General features: G+C 34.7%; 1 protein-coding gene across 1 annotated transcript in view; it reads right to left on the bottom strand.

Annotated features, from left to right (window-relative positions):
• Positions 1–2,265: 2,265 nt before the first annotated feature.
• LOC149785308 (TBC1 domain family member 9-like) overlaps positions 2,266–18,303 on the bottom strand; it is a 113,886-nt gene continuing 97,848 nt past the window's right edge. Inside the window, exons 26-30 of the mRNA XM_089979198.1 lie at positions 14,194–14,371; positions 12,208–12,312; positions 8,343–8,585; positions 7,096–7,208; positions 2,266–5,947 (exon numbers count right to left, since the gene is read on the bottom strand). Of these exons, the coding sequence (XP_089835324.1) occupies positions 5,285–5,947; positions 7,096–7,208; positions 8,343–8,585; positions 12,208–12,312; positions 14,194–14,371 (1,302 nt within the window). The 3' untranslated portion in view covers positions 2,266–5,284. The remainder of the gene's footprint in view (positions 5,948–7,095; positions 7,209–8,342; positions 8,586–12,207; positions 12,313–14,193; positions 14,372–18,303) is intronic.

Here is an 18,303-nt window from a genome sequence, read left to right as displayed (position 1 = left end):
ACCCCATTTTTGATATTTGGGTAGCTGCATACTAGCTGGCTTAGCAAACTTGAACATCCTTTCACCAGGCCATACCTGCATGAAATCGATAGGAAGATGATTTATTTTCTCAGAAATTGCAAGTATAAAATTCTATGTCCTTAACATGCGGACAAGATGAAGCTATAGCATTGGTGAAACTTGACATGGAACTCATTTATATTGCTAGTCACATGACATGAGTGGTTGTTAACCTAAATTTGATTGGCACATTGTGCCCTGGAATAGCATTATGTCATAGTTTTAACCTTGTGTCAGGGAAGTTTTCCAAACGTGTTAAAAATATGGGCTATGAAGAAAACCCACTGGCTAATTTCTGATGTGGTTCATCTTCAGATGACAATTTTATTAAGCAAATACTGGCTGATGATAGTCATGATGACAATAATTTTTAAAGTTATAAAGTACATCAGATTATTAGAGCTTGTTAAAGTGTTAACGAAAACTTGAAATAACAATGTGTTAGCCTGTGAAAAAAAAAGACTGGCATGTTTGCATACAATTTTACTGTTATTTCTCAGTTTAGCCAGCAGTTAATGTATCTATTGAATTCATTGTATTCTTCAGTGCAAGGAGAATAATTTGGTCACATTCATCTGAATACTGGGGTTTGCACATAGCTGAAGGACTTTTAAATTTTACTAGATGAGCATTTGCTTGCCACTTGGGCCACTTGGTTTAGATAAAATCTTCGTACAAGTCCGACTTGAACAAGTAGCCTAAACTATTTGTAGCCACCACTTTTATCATTGCCACAGAAAGGAGTGATTACATGTCTTTACTGTCCGATTATTTAATGTTTTACCCAAATGGAATGTTATAAAATGTGTGCTTGACTTGCAAATAAAGTAATTTTTAAAAAAATTGCTGTGAGTTTAAATAGGATACAACCTGGATAATGTTATATGTTTAACCCCTTCACAATGTTGTGTTTAACTCCTTCACACTGTTATATATTTAACCCCTTCATGATGTTGTGTTTAACCACTTCAGTATTATATGTTTAACCCCATCACAGGGGCCCCGAGTGGCCGAGTGGTCTAAAGTGCTCACCGTTCCGGATCACTGCCACTTCACCTCTGTCTGCGTGGGTTCGAGTCCAAGGCTCGGCTAGCGTGGGTATGTGGGTAAGCCTGCCAGTAGCTTCTCGTGGGTCGGTGGTTCTTCCCTGGGTTTTCCAGGGTTCTTCCTCCATCAGTTATACTGGCCGCCATGTATAGCCTATCTTGTGCTGAAAAATGGTGTTAAACCCTAGAACAACAACAATAACCCCATTACAATGTTGTTTGACCCCTTCACAATATTATGTTTAACCAAGTCTGATTAAAGTCAGATCTCCACTGTATTATGTGAAGATCTGACAGTGACAGCTTAGGGGTCATGTTCTGGTGACCAATGTTACTACCATAATTGCAAATTTTATTAGTAAATCAGGTGAAGTCTTATATCTTGACATTTGGGGGAATGAGCAGCATGGCTCAAAAGCATCAATGTATGTTGAACAATTTGATTCACTTTCAGATTTCTGAAAGCTGCATTTCCATTGGCTAATTCAATGGTCTTCAGACCATGACCCCTAAGTGGTTGCTGTCACATCTTCAAGTAGGTCAGTGGAGATTTGATTTTAATCACACCGATGTTTAATCCCTTCACAATATATGTTAACCCTGTCTTGATGTCATATGTTTAACCTGTTCACAATGTTAGATGTTTAACCCCTTCACAAAATGTATCTTTAACCCTTTCAGAATGTTATTTGTGTAACCCCTTCACAATGTTATATGTTTAACCCCTTCACAATCTTATGTCTTTAACCCATTTTCTATGTTAGATGTTTAACTCCTTCACCATGTTATATGTTAACCCCTTCACAATGTATCTTTAACCCCTTCACCATGTTATATGTTAACCCCTTCACAATGTTAGATGTTTAACCCCTTCACAATGTTATTTGTGTAACCCCTTCAGAATATTGTTTAACTTTTTCACAATATTGTATGTTTCACCCTTTCACAATTCACAACGTTAAATGTTTAACCCCTTTAGAATGTTATATCTTTAACCCCTTCAGAATATTGTATGTTTAACCCTGTCATACTGTTGTATGTTTCCGTGAGAAGACCTTTTTAAATGTTACGCTGATGTTGCAGTTATATGACTTTTCTTTTATGGCAAATATAACAACCAAAAATTAAGGCAAGGCAGGGCAGTCAAGAAAACTAGAAATCTTTTTCTTCATTGTTTATTCATTGTCTTGTTTATTCTATATAGTAGTGTAGGTTTTGGACAATTTGGCAAATATAATAACAATATAACATAGTTCACCAAGTTGTGTTAAATAGTATAATAAGTACAATAACCTGTAAGTTTTAGTTAAATATCAGTATAATAATGAATTCATCTTGTGCTGTATATGCTCACTTATATGTTGAGAGTCCAACTACAAACTGCACAGACCCAGAACTGCCATTTCATCATGTGCTGGGAGATCTGGGTTTTTGCAACAGGAGTAATCATTAAAATACACAATCCAGACCCTAATATTCTGACACATTATGCGACACCAGATCTAGGTCTATGTTGCTTGCAGTTAGACTTATAAGTGAGTACATACTGTATCCAAATCATGGCAATCCCTCACTGAAACAATCTTACATTTATAAATTTCTGGAAATAATAGAAATGAACTGTAGTCCCTTAAACACCAAATGTGGAAAAAACACCTATAAAACGACATTTATATTAAAATTCTTGCTCTGATTTGCTATTCAAGTCAGTCAACTTTTAAATTAGGCAAATTGTCAAAACAAAAATATTGACAGATGATGATGAATTGGGTTCCTTATGAAAATGCTTGTGCAATTTACCTGTGTGGAATGAAATTTTTAATTGACAGATTATTTTTATCCTCATTACGATGATTTCACTATCGGACAATAAAAGTTTAAATCAGAATATAGAATATCATCATGCGTGCACATACCCTAACAAAGAAAGATTTTTTAAAATACATCCTTCAATTCCAGCTGGATCCTTCTGAGGGCAAAATATTTTGGTAACTGGGTGGCTTTTTTAGGTAGACTTAGTGCGGAGACCATCTTAATATATGTTAGGCATTTCATAATGAATAATTGCTACAAACAATCAAGTGTCAAGTGGAGCTCAGATCATTATGGCGAGGGACTACTGTAAACTCAATTAATTTGCAAATGAAAAAAAATACATGTGATCCTTATGAGAAGGGTAACAAGCATAAAATATATCCAATGAGTATATCATAAGACAGCTAAACTGTCCAAATGTATTTTTATACATCTTATTTTGGTCAAAACCTCATTTTAAATCTGGCATAAAAATGCCAGGGACCATGTTTTTTCATGACTACATAATGTCTCAAAAGGTCGCATTCTAATATAAATTGAACTTACCCTGTTAATTATGTTAGTTTTGCATACTGACATTTTCCCAGAAAATCTAAATCTGTAACATTGTCTGATATTTACTAAGTTGTAATAAATACAAATTACCCATAAATTACCTTCACACCTGTCCGCATAGCCATATTATTTGGTTATCATTGATCTATGGGGTTATCTTTGAATCTTGTTGATTTTTAACTTTGTTTTTAATAAGTAATCTGTATTCTATGACAAATGACTGCATTCTTGTTTACAACAGTAACTAAATGCACAATTCACAGCTTGTATACAAAATGATTAGAAAAAAGTTGTTTTTATGTTGCACTATATTCTGATATTGCAACTTCTCTAACTGGGCCCTATTGAATAACAGAAGCCACCAATGAACACAAAACTGCACATGATATTCAAGTATCTAAAGCTTTTGTTTCATGCTTTCTTTATTATGATAATCTTTTCATGTGCACACTTGTCAAGAGTAACAAAATTCAATACAAAACAACACCATATATTATTTTATTCCATATGACACTGGTACTGGGCAGTTTCCTGACTTAGTTTGGCTACAAAAAAAAGTATAAATGTTGAATGATATTAGCACAGGATCAACATTCTACTAAGATGGGAACACTATGAAAAGTTGGCAGTAGTTGTCTTGAACTAACTGTGCCTCTAACATTTTCTATCAGATAATAAATTAAAAAAAGTTATCATGAAAGACTTGTGCAAAAATATATATGGACACAGTTTAGTTGTCTCAAAAACCTATCAAAAAAAATGTATACAGTTAATACAAATATATATGTAGCTACATCCATGTGATAAAAAAATGTGCAAGTTTTCTAAGTGAAAACATTTTTGATTCCTTTCCGTATGGGTAGACCCGAAATTTTTGTTTCGGAAAGTGTAAACCCGGTGTAATAAACTGTGCCCATCAGAGCATGAAGTAAATATAATAATACGGTAAACAGAAAATTATTGCATCTAGAGTATATATTAAAATCATGCTTGATCTCAGATCCCATTTCCCACCAAGTTTTCAATGATAAGCATAATGTACATGTGAGATTATGCATCAGATTGGTTCAGTACATTTACAAGTTTGTAGTTGATACGACAAGGCTAATATGTAGATATAATTCAGAATCTGTAGTCAATATATATACAAAAGAAAAGAAAAGAAAAAGCTTTGTTTCCAAAAAGTTCAAGCATAAATATTTTCAATCCTTTGTGGTTTATTGATGCATACAGCACAATAATTTAAGGCTTCTAAATAATGATGGTAAAACCAAGCATTAAAGATAGTTATGAAAAATTATGAGACAAAACTTTATTGTTTTAAAAATTGTACCTTTTCAAAAGCTTTCACAATACAATGGCCCAGGATTAGAGTAAGTTAACTAAATGATTTCTGCATTTTGAACATAAAAGTGTAATGCCCATATAAACAGCTGCAGTTAAGAGCAACTTTGAAACACATTTTTATTGAATATACATTTCAAAATCAATTATTGCATATTCAAGTTACAACTACATTCAAATCCAGTGTCATAATTAGATAACTTAGTAAGTTAGGGATTTTGAAATTGTAGGACTGGCCAGAAATATCTGTAAAAAGCTTGGTTATGTGTGCCAGTCTTCCTTAATTAGAATAAACTGAACACAAACCAGAAGCAAATATCATTCTGTGCTGTTACACTGGGTCTCTTAAATCTACAATACATTCTTCTTTGCCGGTGATTTGGTATTCTTGGACAAATGATGCAATTACCTGTATCCCACAATGTCAAAATAAAACATGAAATAGTTTCTGTCATTTTATGTCATTAAACACTGCTTGTTTGCGTTCTGAGACGTCTATTCCTCAGTGTTTTCACTGACTGTGTCACATCTGTCACAGTCTCAAAATATGTCACAAGTGCAGGCTCTGTCAACATGGATGCTAAAAACTGTTCAAAAGTGATTGACCAGTCAGTATCAGGTAAGGATGCTGATGAGCTGCCCAGTGTACCAGTGAGTGAAGATTCACTCTCACTGTACAACTGCTTGGCATCTGCTGACTTTGGTAGGTCATCAGCATGTAGTGTCGATTCTGACTGATTGTCAATTGCATCCGTGGCATGGTCTGGTTCCTTGTCTTTTACATGGATGCCAGACAGACTGGTTGTGATATCATCTACTTGTTCTTTCAACATTTCATCTTGACCTTCTGAGACTGACATCCCTCCCTCAACAGCTAACCCCTGATCAGCAGGCACATTAATGCCAGCTGGTGCTGGCTCATTCTGAGATCCACTTTCACTTGGGCTGCTGGACTTATCTGGATCTTCCAAAGTACTCTTCTGTTTTTGAAGGTGGAATCTTTTTCCTACTTCTCCGATTTCTAGCAATAATGTCCCCACTGTCGCAATAGCATGGTAAAGCTGTTGTTCTTCTGGATGGTTTTGGAACATATCATACAGAGTTTTCCACATTTGTATGAACTGCGTCTAAAGTAAAATAGAAAGAGATGAGTCTTCAACGTATGGGTGTCAGGGATACAACTACCACTAACTTGCTAACCTCAATAAACTTTATCTGATACAAATTATTTGTATGTCCTACCAAGAATGAAAACAGAATACTGTTTTACCCTAATTTGTACTTTATTCTGTCTGTCCATCCACCCATCACACATTGGTTAAGTTTTTTCAATTAGGTCATGGACCTGATGAATTGCATTAGTGGACATGGGGTAGCAGGGCACTTCAGTTCCTTAAATGCATTTCCAATTCCAAATTCCAAAGATAATTTTTTTAACATTGAGGAAATTTCACCAACAATGGTAAATTTTAGAGTGAAATAAATATCTCTAATTTTTCTTTTTAAAAAATTTCTATTATTTGCTAAAAGAATGTTAATGAATCATGCAATTTCCTTTTCAACTTTCATGCAGTCATCGTTACAGAATAATCCTTTGATCTGAACTGAATACTTTCAATGGATCAATCCTCACATTAATAACAACAACCCAAAAAATCACAAATAAAAAATAATGCCAAAGAAATAGTCCTCATGGAAATATCTCATATGTTGTTAAGTAAAACAAAAACTTATTTCTTGCTTTTATCAGCCTTAAGAACATTAAAATTAAATTCCATCAAACAGTTCTAAAACATAAATACATATGGTCATGCTACATCATTAAGGCTACTAATATTTCTGGATATCAGCACACACAACAAAACATTAATGAATTAGAGTCAGGATTAGACGGAGCACAACAATATTCTTGCCAGTTTATTTTTGTGCTTATGTGATAGTAACCATGCTACCATCAGCCAAATGCAGAAGGCAGACGAGTTTTTATCTTAAATTTTGCAGGGTCTCTGGGTGACTGAGTTGTCTAAGTCATTTATCATTTACAGATTGCTGACATCTCACTTCTGCCCACATGGGTTCAAATCTTGAGCTTGGCCAATGTGAGAAAGCTTACCAGTAGCTTCCCAACAGTTAGTGATTCTTCCCAGGGCTTTTCTGGGCTGTTCCTCCACCAGATATACTGGCTGCTGTGTATGATCTATCATGTACTGAAAACTGGCATTAAAAACAAAATTATAATTTTGCCCTATGGTCAGTTTGGTAACTTTGTTTTTACCTGATTGAGAGGAAGAATGTTTTTAAACTCCAATTTGCTGTCAGTTCTCTCTCTGAGTTGTTTTCTCCTCCACCTGATCAACTGTGAAGGGCTTCCACTCATCAAGTTCTCACCTAGATTTAAAACAAAACCATTTTTGAGTAGTCAAGTACATAAGACCATATATATATTCTTCTGACAAAACATACATAAATTCAATATAATTTATTTACATAGTGATAGAAACAGTCTTGCATGAAGCCAACATCATGCCTATGAAATATCTGAATGTTTGTGTGATTTGGATTTTTAACATAGCTTTAACAATTTTTCAGTCATATTGCTATGATATCTGTGGCAGTTTATAGTGATGTCTAGCACTGGGGCTTCATGCTGCAGACATGTAGCATCATGACCCACACAGTCATATTATAATGACACCAGGCCAACCAGTCCTAACACTAACCTCTTAATGCTGAGAGTCAAGCAAGGCAGGTGCATGTACCATTTTTATGTCTCTGGTATGATCTGGCAGGGATGAAACCCGCGTCCTCCCACATCCGAGAAAGACACTCTAACCAAAAGGCCACCGGAGCCATCTATGAAATATCTGACTTTTTACAATTTGACAACCATCAGTAACCAATGCATATACTTGCTAAGTAAAGTCAAACAGCAAACTGCACAGAAACAGATCTACCCTTGCTTAATGCAGCAGCCAATCTGGAACTATGCAGTTTAGAGTTATCATTAAAATGAACAACATAGACCCTGATCTGCTGGCACCTTTAAGCAATTATATATGGTAAGACCTCAACATGTCTGCATTTATAAAAACTATTTATTGCTCAAGCCTTTAATGTCACCTTAACCTTTGAGATACTACGCATACTTTTTAACTAGTCTTGGGGTCACTCAGGAATTGTTCTCTAAAGGATCTGATCTGTTTATGATTAAAATGGATAGCTTTAGATGTTTTTCACATGTTTTGACTTTTGATAATAGATTCCTTTCTCTAAAGAAATTGTCAGGAATTAGCCAGTATGTGCATAAAAAGTCTGAATTAAAGTTAAACATAATTCAGTTATTTGTTTTGTTTGTAAATAAATAACATCTTGTACATAAATGAATTATGCAAAATCAATATATTTTGGATCTAAGCTATAAAAAAATATGGCTGGGCAAAAATGCAGCATCATAGCTCTCTGACTTGGATACATTCCAATCCATTGAATTTGAAATGAACACTGCAGGCTGATTTGCTATACCTTTTGGCATGCTGTTTTGTGAGGACAGACTAGTATTATCACTGATTTCTGAGGTCAAACTTGGTATCTCTCCAGCTGAGCTGTCACTTGGCAAGGAATAAGTCAATGAACTGCCAATGTCAAGTGATCTAGGAGGGGAGGTTACTCCAGGATGAGCCTCAACAGTTTTCTCCCTTTGAGGAATAGCTTTTGCTTCAGTTTTGGACTGTACCAGTTCTGAATTACTGCTTGGAATCTCTATATCTGAAAAAAAGAACAACAATACATGGATTTGATTCAGATCATCAGACTGAAGAATATGTCTAGATTAGTAAAGCACACATACTGTACAAATATGTACAACCTAAATTTAAAAACATACATTTTGTATAGTTTCTATATGAAAGACACAAGTGATGAAAAATAACTTCCACATAAAATAGTTCTTTATTTTAACGAACATGTGTGCATCCAACTCAGAAAACATTCCACCAATTTATCATCAGGGATGCATGTGGCAAAATATTTTGTATTATCATGGTTTAAGAATGATCAAATAATGGCATTCACCAAATGCCAATACAAGTTTTTATTTTAAGTTCCTTCTCTCTGATAATCTAAGACATTCAAATGATCTTTGAGTACCATATATCCTTGATCATAAGTTGCAAACAATATAGATTCTAAGTTACCATCAAACCAGCAGATATGGTTATACACTGTCTATTCTATGGATTACTCCTAACAAACTGCAAAGACTCAGATCAGCTGGTGCATTATGCAACTGCAGATCTGGGTTAATGCAGATTGCAGTTGTAGGCAAGTATATACAGTGTTTCCTTGCTTTTTTAGAACACAAATTTCCAGGTTTTTCCTGGGTGAAACTGACTTTTTAAAGGATCACTTATAACCTGTACTGAACAGAATAAAAAACTGTAAATTTAAAAAAAATAAAAATAAACAAGCTCTTTGTGTTTTGAGACTCTCCGTTATATCTGAATTAGTTATATGACCATTTACTAAACCATAGGATGTATCACTTAGAAACAAGTATAATTACTGAAATTCATATAAATTTGCATATTTTAATATACAGAATAAAAATGTTTACTCTGCCTGCATATGTTAGAATAAAGAAAGATACTTTTAGTCAAGGATTGTTTTAAATCTGGACAAAAAGAACACAACAATTATATACCAGGGGATTAAAAAAATAATTGTAAAACAAAATTCCACTTATCTCTAGTTTGTTCTCTATCTCCGAATGTATTCTGACTATATACTGTACATTTAATGCATTGTGCAGGACACCTGGAACATGGGATTCTGCATTAAAAACTTGACATTCCTTTTTAAGTGCATTTAATCAGAATAAGTCAAGGTCAAAGCTGGACTCCAATATTTTTTAATTTTTTTTTTTTTATTGCAAATAAGTTGTCAAGATTTTACATGTTCCCCTACATAACCACCTGACCAGGTGTATGGGGCATTGCCTTATGATTATTTTCCATCCTGAGATTTACTCATGTTCATTCACTTAGAAACAACACATGCACACACACATTCACACACAGACACATACACTCTCATAATACTGTACAAAAGAACCACTCATTTGCAAACCCCATGGTGTTTTACACTGCCTGTTTGTTTCATTGAGAGAAATTAAAGAAAACCTAAGTGAAATCAAAAGTTGACAAAAGGGTCCATTTTTTCTTAAACTCATCAGTTCTGTTATTCACTTTGGCAACATATTTTTCCACCCTTTTGTATGATATTTAAGTGAAATTACATCTCTAAAGTTAATACAGAGCAAAGTTGGTGAAAATAGGGAGAAGCAGGTGTACAAAGTTCAAAATGGTCACTTGAAACTTCTGCTTTTGCATATATTCATGTGAGATGATTAAAATGCTTCTGAAATACTATTAGAAGTTTCTAAAAATAGTAGAACTTTTCCTGTACTACAGTTGTATAACAAAATGGTAACTTCAAAACTAGATTACAGTAAAATAAAAAACAATATTGGCAACCATTTCTATAATGGAAAGCCTCTTTTCATATGTTAATCTAATAAAGTTTAGCTACAATGATTATTTTTATTAGTATTACACCAGAGCGTCATAATTTGCTTCAGATTGGGCAACACAAATTAAATTTTTTGACTTGTTTTTCAAGGATCATATGTGAATTATTGGCAAAAGTTATATAGAAAGCAATGGTACTTATGATCATCAAATTATCACCATTATTGACTACAGAACATAAAATTCTTTTTCTATATTTACCCTGTCCTTTTCTAAGGAAAAACTTACAAAAACTTGACATTTTACTTTGATTATGAATGCATAGTATTGGAACAAATGTGAGGGAGAATGACCTGAAATAAATATAATGGGAAGTGAACATCTCTTTTTAGGCTTGTTTGGGTTAAACAACAGACTGTAAGATGACTACTTTGCTCGAATCACTCACTTGTGTGTACCCTGTACTATTCAAATTCTTCAATATATGTGCATTGTCAAAAAGACAAGTGAGCAGACAGATCTTCCATTTTCATACTGACAGATAGGAATTCATTCCTTAAATATAATTTTGTTATTACTAGCTATTTTGATAGTTGACATATTAGTACTAATCAATACACACATTTATATTCATTTGCCAAAAGATGCCTGGAGCCATTGGTCCAAAGTGAAATGTTAAATGGCTCTTTTTGATTACCTCACTTCTCATGAACCAAATCTTGAGGTTTTTACTACATCCTATTTCATGCTTTTTGCATTGTAAGGGGAACGTAGATTTTAACTGTTTATTATTCTAGTTTGCTGATATTACTTGCTTAGTAAATATGCTGCAAAGATTCGTATCATTTGAAACAGACCTTAACTTTAATCTGATGTGAAATTAACAGTGCAATATGATCACAAGGCGTCTTTATTCCAGTAACACCTGTTTGTAATAAACAAAATCATTATAATACAGCCTAAACTTATAATAATGTTACAATGAATAAACAAATTTGTTTCATATTAAGGACTTGTTTTTAAAAAAAGCTAAACTAGTGCTTCTATTTAATAAGGCAACTTCTCTTCAAAACATGAACAAACTTGTCTAATTTTGGTTTAAATACACTATTCACAAGCCCTTATAATATTACGTTTTTTAACATGCTACAAAGAGACATCTAAAGATAAATTGCAACAAAAATTACAGGTGGTGAGGGAAGGAAGGTTAGAAACCATACAACTTTAAAATTCACCAAAATAACTGTTTTGCTACAAATGTTCTCAATTCTTGGGTTGGAATCCCCAAAACTCTATGGTTGGAATCATCCCTGAAGCATTTAGCAAGGTCTAAGAGTAAAATTCACTGCAAACTCCAACACTCTAATCAAATACTGCAGTCATGTTGACTCACTGTGATGTTACATAGGTCCTCATAACTTTTACATAAAGAAATAAAATTGACATGGTGTGGTCCATGAGGTAATGAGTCTACTTGACCAGTTCAAGCACCTGAACACCTCGATTGGCAATATAAATATGTTTCGGGTAAAAACCCAAACATCCATAGAGCAATTGTATCTCAACTGAATCAAGAGTTCTGCAACATCAAACAATTCCTGTAAGAACTCAGTAAATTTGACTCCTGATCTGTTCAGTTATGACTCGATGTATTTTCTGTGGTCAAGTGGTGACTGCAAATTCCACATTGTTTCCCCCCAACTTTAATCAATATTTGCAAAATTCAAGGGCTTTTCCTATTCTGGAACTTATATTTTCTCCCATCTTTTTCCCAATTTCCTAGTAGCTTGGGAAGCATATATATGGTATATTTGGACCAAAAAAAATATTTCTTTGAATCTAAAATAAAGATTTGTTTATACCATCGATAATGCCTGCTGGACAGGTTTTCGTTTCTGCTCCCTCCTCTTCATCTTCCTCCATCTCATCAAAGAAATCTGTTGCCTCCACTGCATTTTCAGCTGAATCTAGAAGGATATTGTGGAAATAATTCATATAATTTTACTGCATGATATTTATATATACCTGAGGCAACCACAACCACAGTGAATGTGTATCAGTTTGACGATGCAGACTGGCTTTGCCAAACTTAGTTATTAATTATGGATTTGAAATCATTAAAATGTACTTTAAGTTGGCAAGTGTTGCTGGTCAGAGACACTTCAACTCCATCACAAATAAATGTCAAAAGCTTTACAGTGCAAATATCCTCTGATATTATGTTTCCTTTTGGATATAAAAATGTATTCACAAGGGAATATGAAATAACACACAGGAAAAATGCTATACCAATCCATGCCTGTCACATCACCATGTGTCACATGAAAAGCTCTGAAACCTCGCTGACATGGTCATGTCTGTAACAACAGTAAATCTTTTTTAACAAGAGATTTTTTGTTGTTGTTGTACGGTTTAACGCCATTTTTCAGCACACAATAGGCTATACATGGCAGCCAATATTAATGGTAGAGGAAGAACCTGGGAAAACCCCGGAAAGAACCACCAACCCACAAGAAGCTACTAGCAAGCTTTCTCATTTTAACAAGAGATATGGATCATTCTTAATACCATGATATATGTCCTTACTCTGTAGCCTACACAAATGGCAAAAAATCTGATTCGCATACCTTTTTCACACTTAATACTCAGGAAATACAATCTCTTGTTGGTGGTTGATATGTCTGTCATAGAAGTAATTATAAGGTGGAGGTGGTCAGAGATAAATGACCACCACTACACAGATTACTAAACTCACTGATAATAGTTAAAATGATTTTTGTTTGTTTGCCATTTCCTTTTGCTCTAGTGAGGAAGAGCTCATTAGATTAATTTGCATAGGCAAAGTACACAAAGTAGAACAACCCAATATGTTTGAATTTCACTAAACTGAGTATGCAAGTTGAAGAAAAAAGTTATTACACAAAGTTGCCTTAAATGAAAATGACAAACTATCTTTAAAGATTATTGGCAACTTGATGCTCTGTTGCAATTTTTCTTTGATAATTGGATTTTACTCCATATATACAATGCAAAACATAATTTTTTGTTTGCAGCAGTTTGAACTATAAAGAATGTTGCTTATTTAGGTCACACACAGTGGAGATCATTTCAGTATCTTAATGTGATCAGGGAATATATCTGAAGAAGAATACATGTTCCTATGCTATGTCTGGCTAAAATCCATGTGCTGTGTGTGAATACTGCCATTATACAAAATGATTAATGTATGATATGCTCAAATGGTTTCAACAATACCCATACCTGTTACCAAACTGATATACGGTTAAAAATGTAAAGAAACAAATGTTTAACAATTCACCAACAATAAATTAAAAAAATCTTAAGTAATATCTTTAATTGTTTGCCAAATATATAAATAATTCATATAATTAATTCATGTCTCCACTACAAGAGAAAGTATATTACCAAGATACATGGAGCTTTATTTTCACCTGATAGTGCAGAGGTGGGTGGGGTGAAGTCCTGATGGACAGATAGATGCAAAGACAGCTTACTAAAGAAAAGCAGCACTTTAAAAGTTAGATTATGCCAAAGCAAGCAGAAACAATACCTTACCCAAAGAAACACCATGGTAGCCAAACATAGCTGATGTACTGGTGGGAATCAAACCTACACAAGTCCAATGCAGTGACCACTGAGCCTCCATGACTTAATACAATGACAAAACGTAATTATTTCCTTATGCTCCCATTGAAAACCCCATGGATACTGAGTCACATGCATAAAAAGGGGTAAATATGGCCAGTTTTGTTATAAGACTTCATATACATGACTAATACTGGGTGGTTTAATCTCCAGTCTATAAAATCTAAATCTGGTTAATATACCTGACTTAAGTGAGGTCGGGCTATCAACATCCATATCATCTGTGGCCAGCAGACATGGGGGTTGGTGTAAAAGGTAAAGTAGCTTCATCTTTTGGGTAAAGTCAGCCTTGCATATTATTCCAAGCAGGTGGACAAATTCTTTGAAGTTGATCATGTTGTCAAGGTTTTCATCTAAATACTGAAATTTAAAAAATATTTAGTGTTTAAAACAAACGCATATAAGAAAACATGATGGAGTATATATATTTCTGCTGAAAGATTAAAAAAATTACCCCACCCATCAAATTCAAATTTAAGAGACTTCAATTACAAAATCCCCCCAATCCCCAATTTCAATAAATGTCTGAAATAAACATTCTTCTCAGCTTAATACTGAGTTCCAAGGAATCTGGTGTCTCATGTACCAAAATTGTAACTGACCTGCAAAATCTTTCACATCAAACTTAAACTTTTTGGTGCTATGATGACATCACAGCAGGCAAAGTGATTCCTATATCTTACTGCACCTATCCAGGTACAGAGTTCATTCTAGGCTCTGCCTTTGAACCACTGACCATTATTTTTCATATTTTACACAAAAAATTCCTTCATTGGTGCCCCCAGAGTTCATTAAAAGACCTAAGAAAAGACTGATAAAAGATTGTTATGGTTGACTTTATAACAAATGCTTAATGAACAAAGTGTGCCGATCGCTAATGATAAATAACTGCATGAGGTTCACTGTGCAACTGAAATATTTTCATGATTTGTATTAACTTCAGCACCATGAATAGAAATGTAGAGAAGAAAAGATGAAATCTTTAAGAAAGATATGCTACATTTATATCCCTAACTACACTGGGGAGACAATTTGTGGACTCTTATCACAGGATGGATCACAGACACTTAGGTTGTTGATTTGTTAATTTCTGCAATCAATGTTCACTTTGCCTGCATTGTATACTTTGAATTGGACATTGCTGATTTGGGATAAAGCAATGTTTGTTACAATTTTCTAGCCATAAAAAAACAAAAAACATATGACCTGAACAAATAGATGTGCTTATTTAGGCAGGCATGGACACTGTAGAAAACCCATACTGGAGGCTGACTGAAAAACAACCAATTCAAACTATATAATGCTGAAAAAAGTTAACATTTATTGCAGAAATGAATAAATCCATGACACAAGTACCTGTGAAAATAATGTGTTTTTTAATTTCTTGAATAATCAAGAAAATGATAAGAGAGAAACCACTGCAGGGGCCTACTTTTTCCTTTCTGGAATAAACACTAAGACAAGGTAAAGACAAAAAAATTGGCTTGATAAATAATCATTTATCTTACTTTTTAATACTACCAGTATGTATTACAGTTTAAATGGTGTTAAAATAAATGGGTCATACAGTTCACAAGTAAATTTTAGAGCAGTGGTTCGAGGTTAACATAAAGTTTGTTTTGCTTTTTCTTGCTTTACTTTTTCTTATCTTGTAATGCATGATATTCAATGCAAATAAAAGAGTTTATTTTATTTTAAATTTCCCTTCAGTGATGCATGATTATTCATGCTGCACTATTTATTTACTCTTTGTTCCTCATGTTACATATTTTTGATGAAAAGCTACAAACCATATTTTATCAAAAGGCTTGAACCAGAACCTCAAAAATAACTCTAAAAGCATTTTGTGTTAAAATATTGCACTTTTAACTAGATGTTTACATCATTAATATTGTCATCATACCATGAAAAGAAAAAGGAAACTAAGACTTTTCTTACTATTGAAAAGTCCAAGTAAATTCAGTGAAAGAACTGCACATGGTACATTTGTGCTGATTTCAACTGGTCTTGTGATTGAGTGGGGTGGAGCCACCAGAAATACCAGATTCAATTCTTGTTTCTGTGAAGCTAAAGAACGTAGATAAAATAAGAGAAAATTGACTGTGCCTGCCAGCCAACAACTTTTCTTCTATCTTGGATTGAAATGTTCCATTCAAACATGAGGTATGCTAAGATAGCTAAATGTTCATGAGGTATATCTGAGCTTTTTAAATCTTAAAGTTCACTGAATGTATTACCCACTTAAGCCCTGATGGAAGGGCTTGAGTGGTTACATAATTTTTTCCCTGACTTCATAAGAAGCAAAGTGCATTGTCAGACCAGAGAAACTTTTCCATCTGTTTTAAGGAGTGTTTGTGGGCATGGACAAGGTTCTGAATTTCTGTCTCTATAGACTTGTCAATGGATGACCACTTTTTAATTGCCCACCAATTACCTTTTCTTTGCTATGAAACCTGGTTGTGCCATTTGGACTAGGGAACCATCTGAGTGTGTGTGTGATTTGGATTTTTAACATAGCTTTAAAAAAATTTCAGTCATATTGCTATGATGTCTGCAGTGTGGCAGTTTATAGTGATGTCTAGCACTGGGACATCATGCCACAGACATGTAGCATGATTTCCCACCCAGTCACATTATCCTGACACCAGGCCGACCAGTCCTAACACTAACCTCTTAATGCTGAGCACCAAGTGAGGCAGCTGTTAGTATAATTTTTTAAAGTCTTTGGTATGACTTGGCCAGGGATCGAACCCATGACCTCCCACATCCGAGGCGGATGCTCTAACCACTAGGCCACCGGAGCGGTTAAGAACCATCTGATACAAACTGGAGAATTTTTGTCCATTGAAAGGGCATGCAACTTGCTCACACTGCATGCTGAAGTGAGCTATTACAAAACACATTTTGTACGATAGCATCTTCAATGCAGCAAAAGGTTCTAGGTGAGAAATTTTGACCTACTGAAGTCAAAATTGGCTAATAGGTCTAACAAATCGTATTGGGACCAGTATCATCTCTATCATGATGCCTTAATGTGTCTGAGATCATGGAATTGAAACCTTTCATTGTAATCGAGTCTAACGTTCCTCCTCAAAAAGTCTAAGTATAAAATTAGCAAACTGTGGGTTTGAGGCACTCAGTGAGATGATGCCAGTGATGTTGAACAATTACTAAAAACCTATGACTTTCTCTTGCACACCTTCAAACTGTATTGAGATGTTATTCTCTTTTCTCCACATGGTCCTCTTTGCAAAAGCCAAGCAAGACGGAGTAGCCTGTCTGGGCTGGGATGAAATGCTTGTAACTATGCTTGTTTGGGAAGGTGGTATCTAAGAAGAATTTATCTGGTAACATCTTTTGTTAGACCAAGCAGATTGTGCATCTGGGATTCACCACAGTGGGGCAATCATAATAAATGTTCTGAAGAAGTCACATAAACTCTATTGGACAAATCTATTTCATGCTGGAAAATGAGTCTGTGAGCTTAATCTGTGTTGCACTTACTTGAGGGAGAAGAACAAGGGTGAGATGCTTCAAAAGTCTATGCCAAGGTGGACAAAATGGTGGGAATGAGGTCTGACTTGTCTGAATTGATCAGAAACTCTGACTCAAATGGGACAGGTCATTTCTACCATTCACCAAAGATAAACTTACCATGTGATTTTGAATGATGTTGTCAAGAAATGCCACCGCTGCCATTGACAAGGTAACCATAAGGAAGTGACGACACAGTTGAGAACCTTGGTGAATGCCAATAGCGTGATGTTGAGATTGAATGTGAGTGTGTGAAAAATGGTATATGGTTCCTTGGAAACCAGACAGAAGGAACTCGTGAGAATGTGTGTAAAAGGAAATGAAATTATGCTGTGGACTCCAATGCATGGACACTACCAGAATGTTGCAGCCTGCTGAAAAATCACTACAGATGCCAGGTCTAGCATAGCCGAAGTAGAGACCATGTTTTACACTAACTTGGAAGTGGTATGTAGGACAATATGATCCACTTGTAAAACAATGGGTTGGTCGTATTCACTGCCAAAATGTTCATATCCAAGCACATGCAGCTCAATACTGAATGTTAGAGAGTGAAAGCAATAACAGTGTGATGAAAATTATGTTGGATGCAGGCTTTCAGCAAAGCCTTGGAGTTTCCCTGACCCCATATTTTGTATGTCATGTTGTCAAATTTCTCCCTGACTGTTGCCAACTGAGGAAGTAGATGAAGCGTGGCTGATCAGCATTGTCTTCCATATCTCTACTTAGGCCCTCAAATTAAAGGCTTCGCTTGTAAC

The sequence above is a fragment of the Sinohyriopsis cumingii genome, chromosome 13 (assembly GCF_028554795.1).
Source record: "Sinohyriopsis cumingii isolate HCF-2022 chromosome 13, ASM2855479v2, whole genome shotgun sequence".
In the NCBI taxonomy this organism is placed as follows: domain Eukaryota; kingdom Metazoa; phylum Mollusca; class Bivalvia; order Unionida; family Unionidae; genus Sinohyriopsis; species Sinohyriopsis cumingii.
The sequence above is the reverse complement of the archived record's forward strand: the minus strand, read 5'-3'. Positions and strand labels throughout refer to the sequence as shown.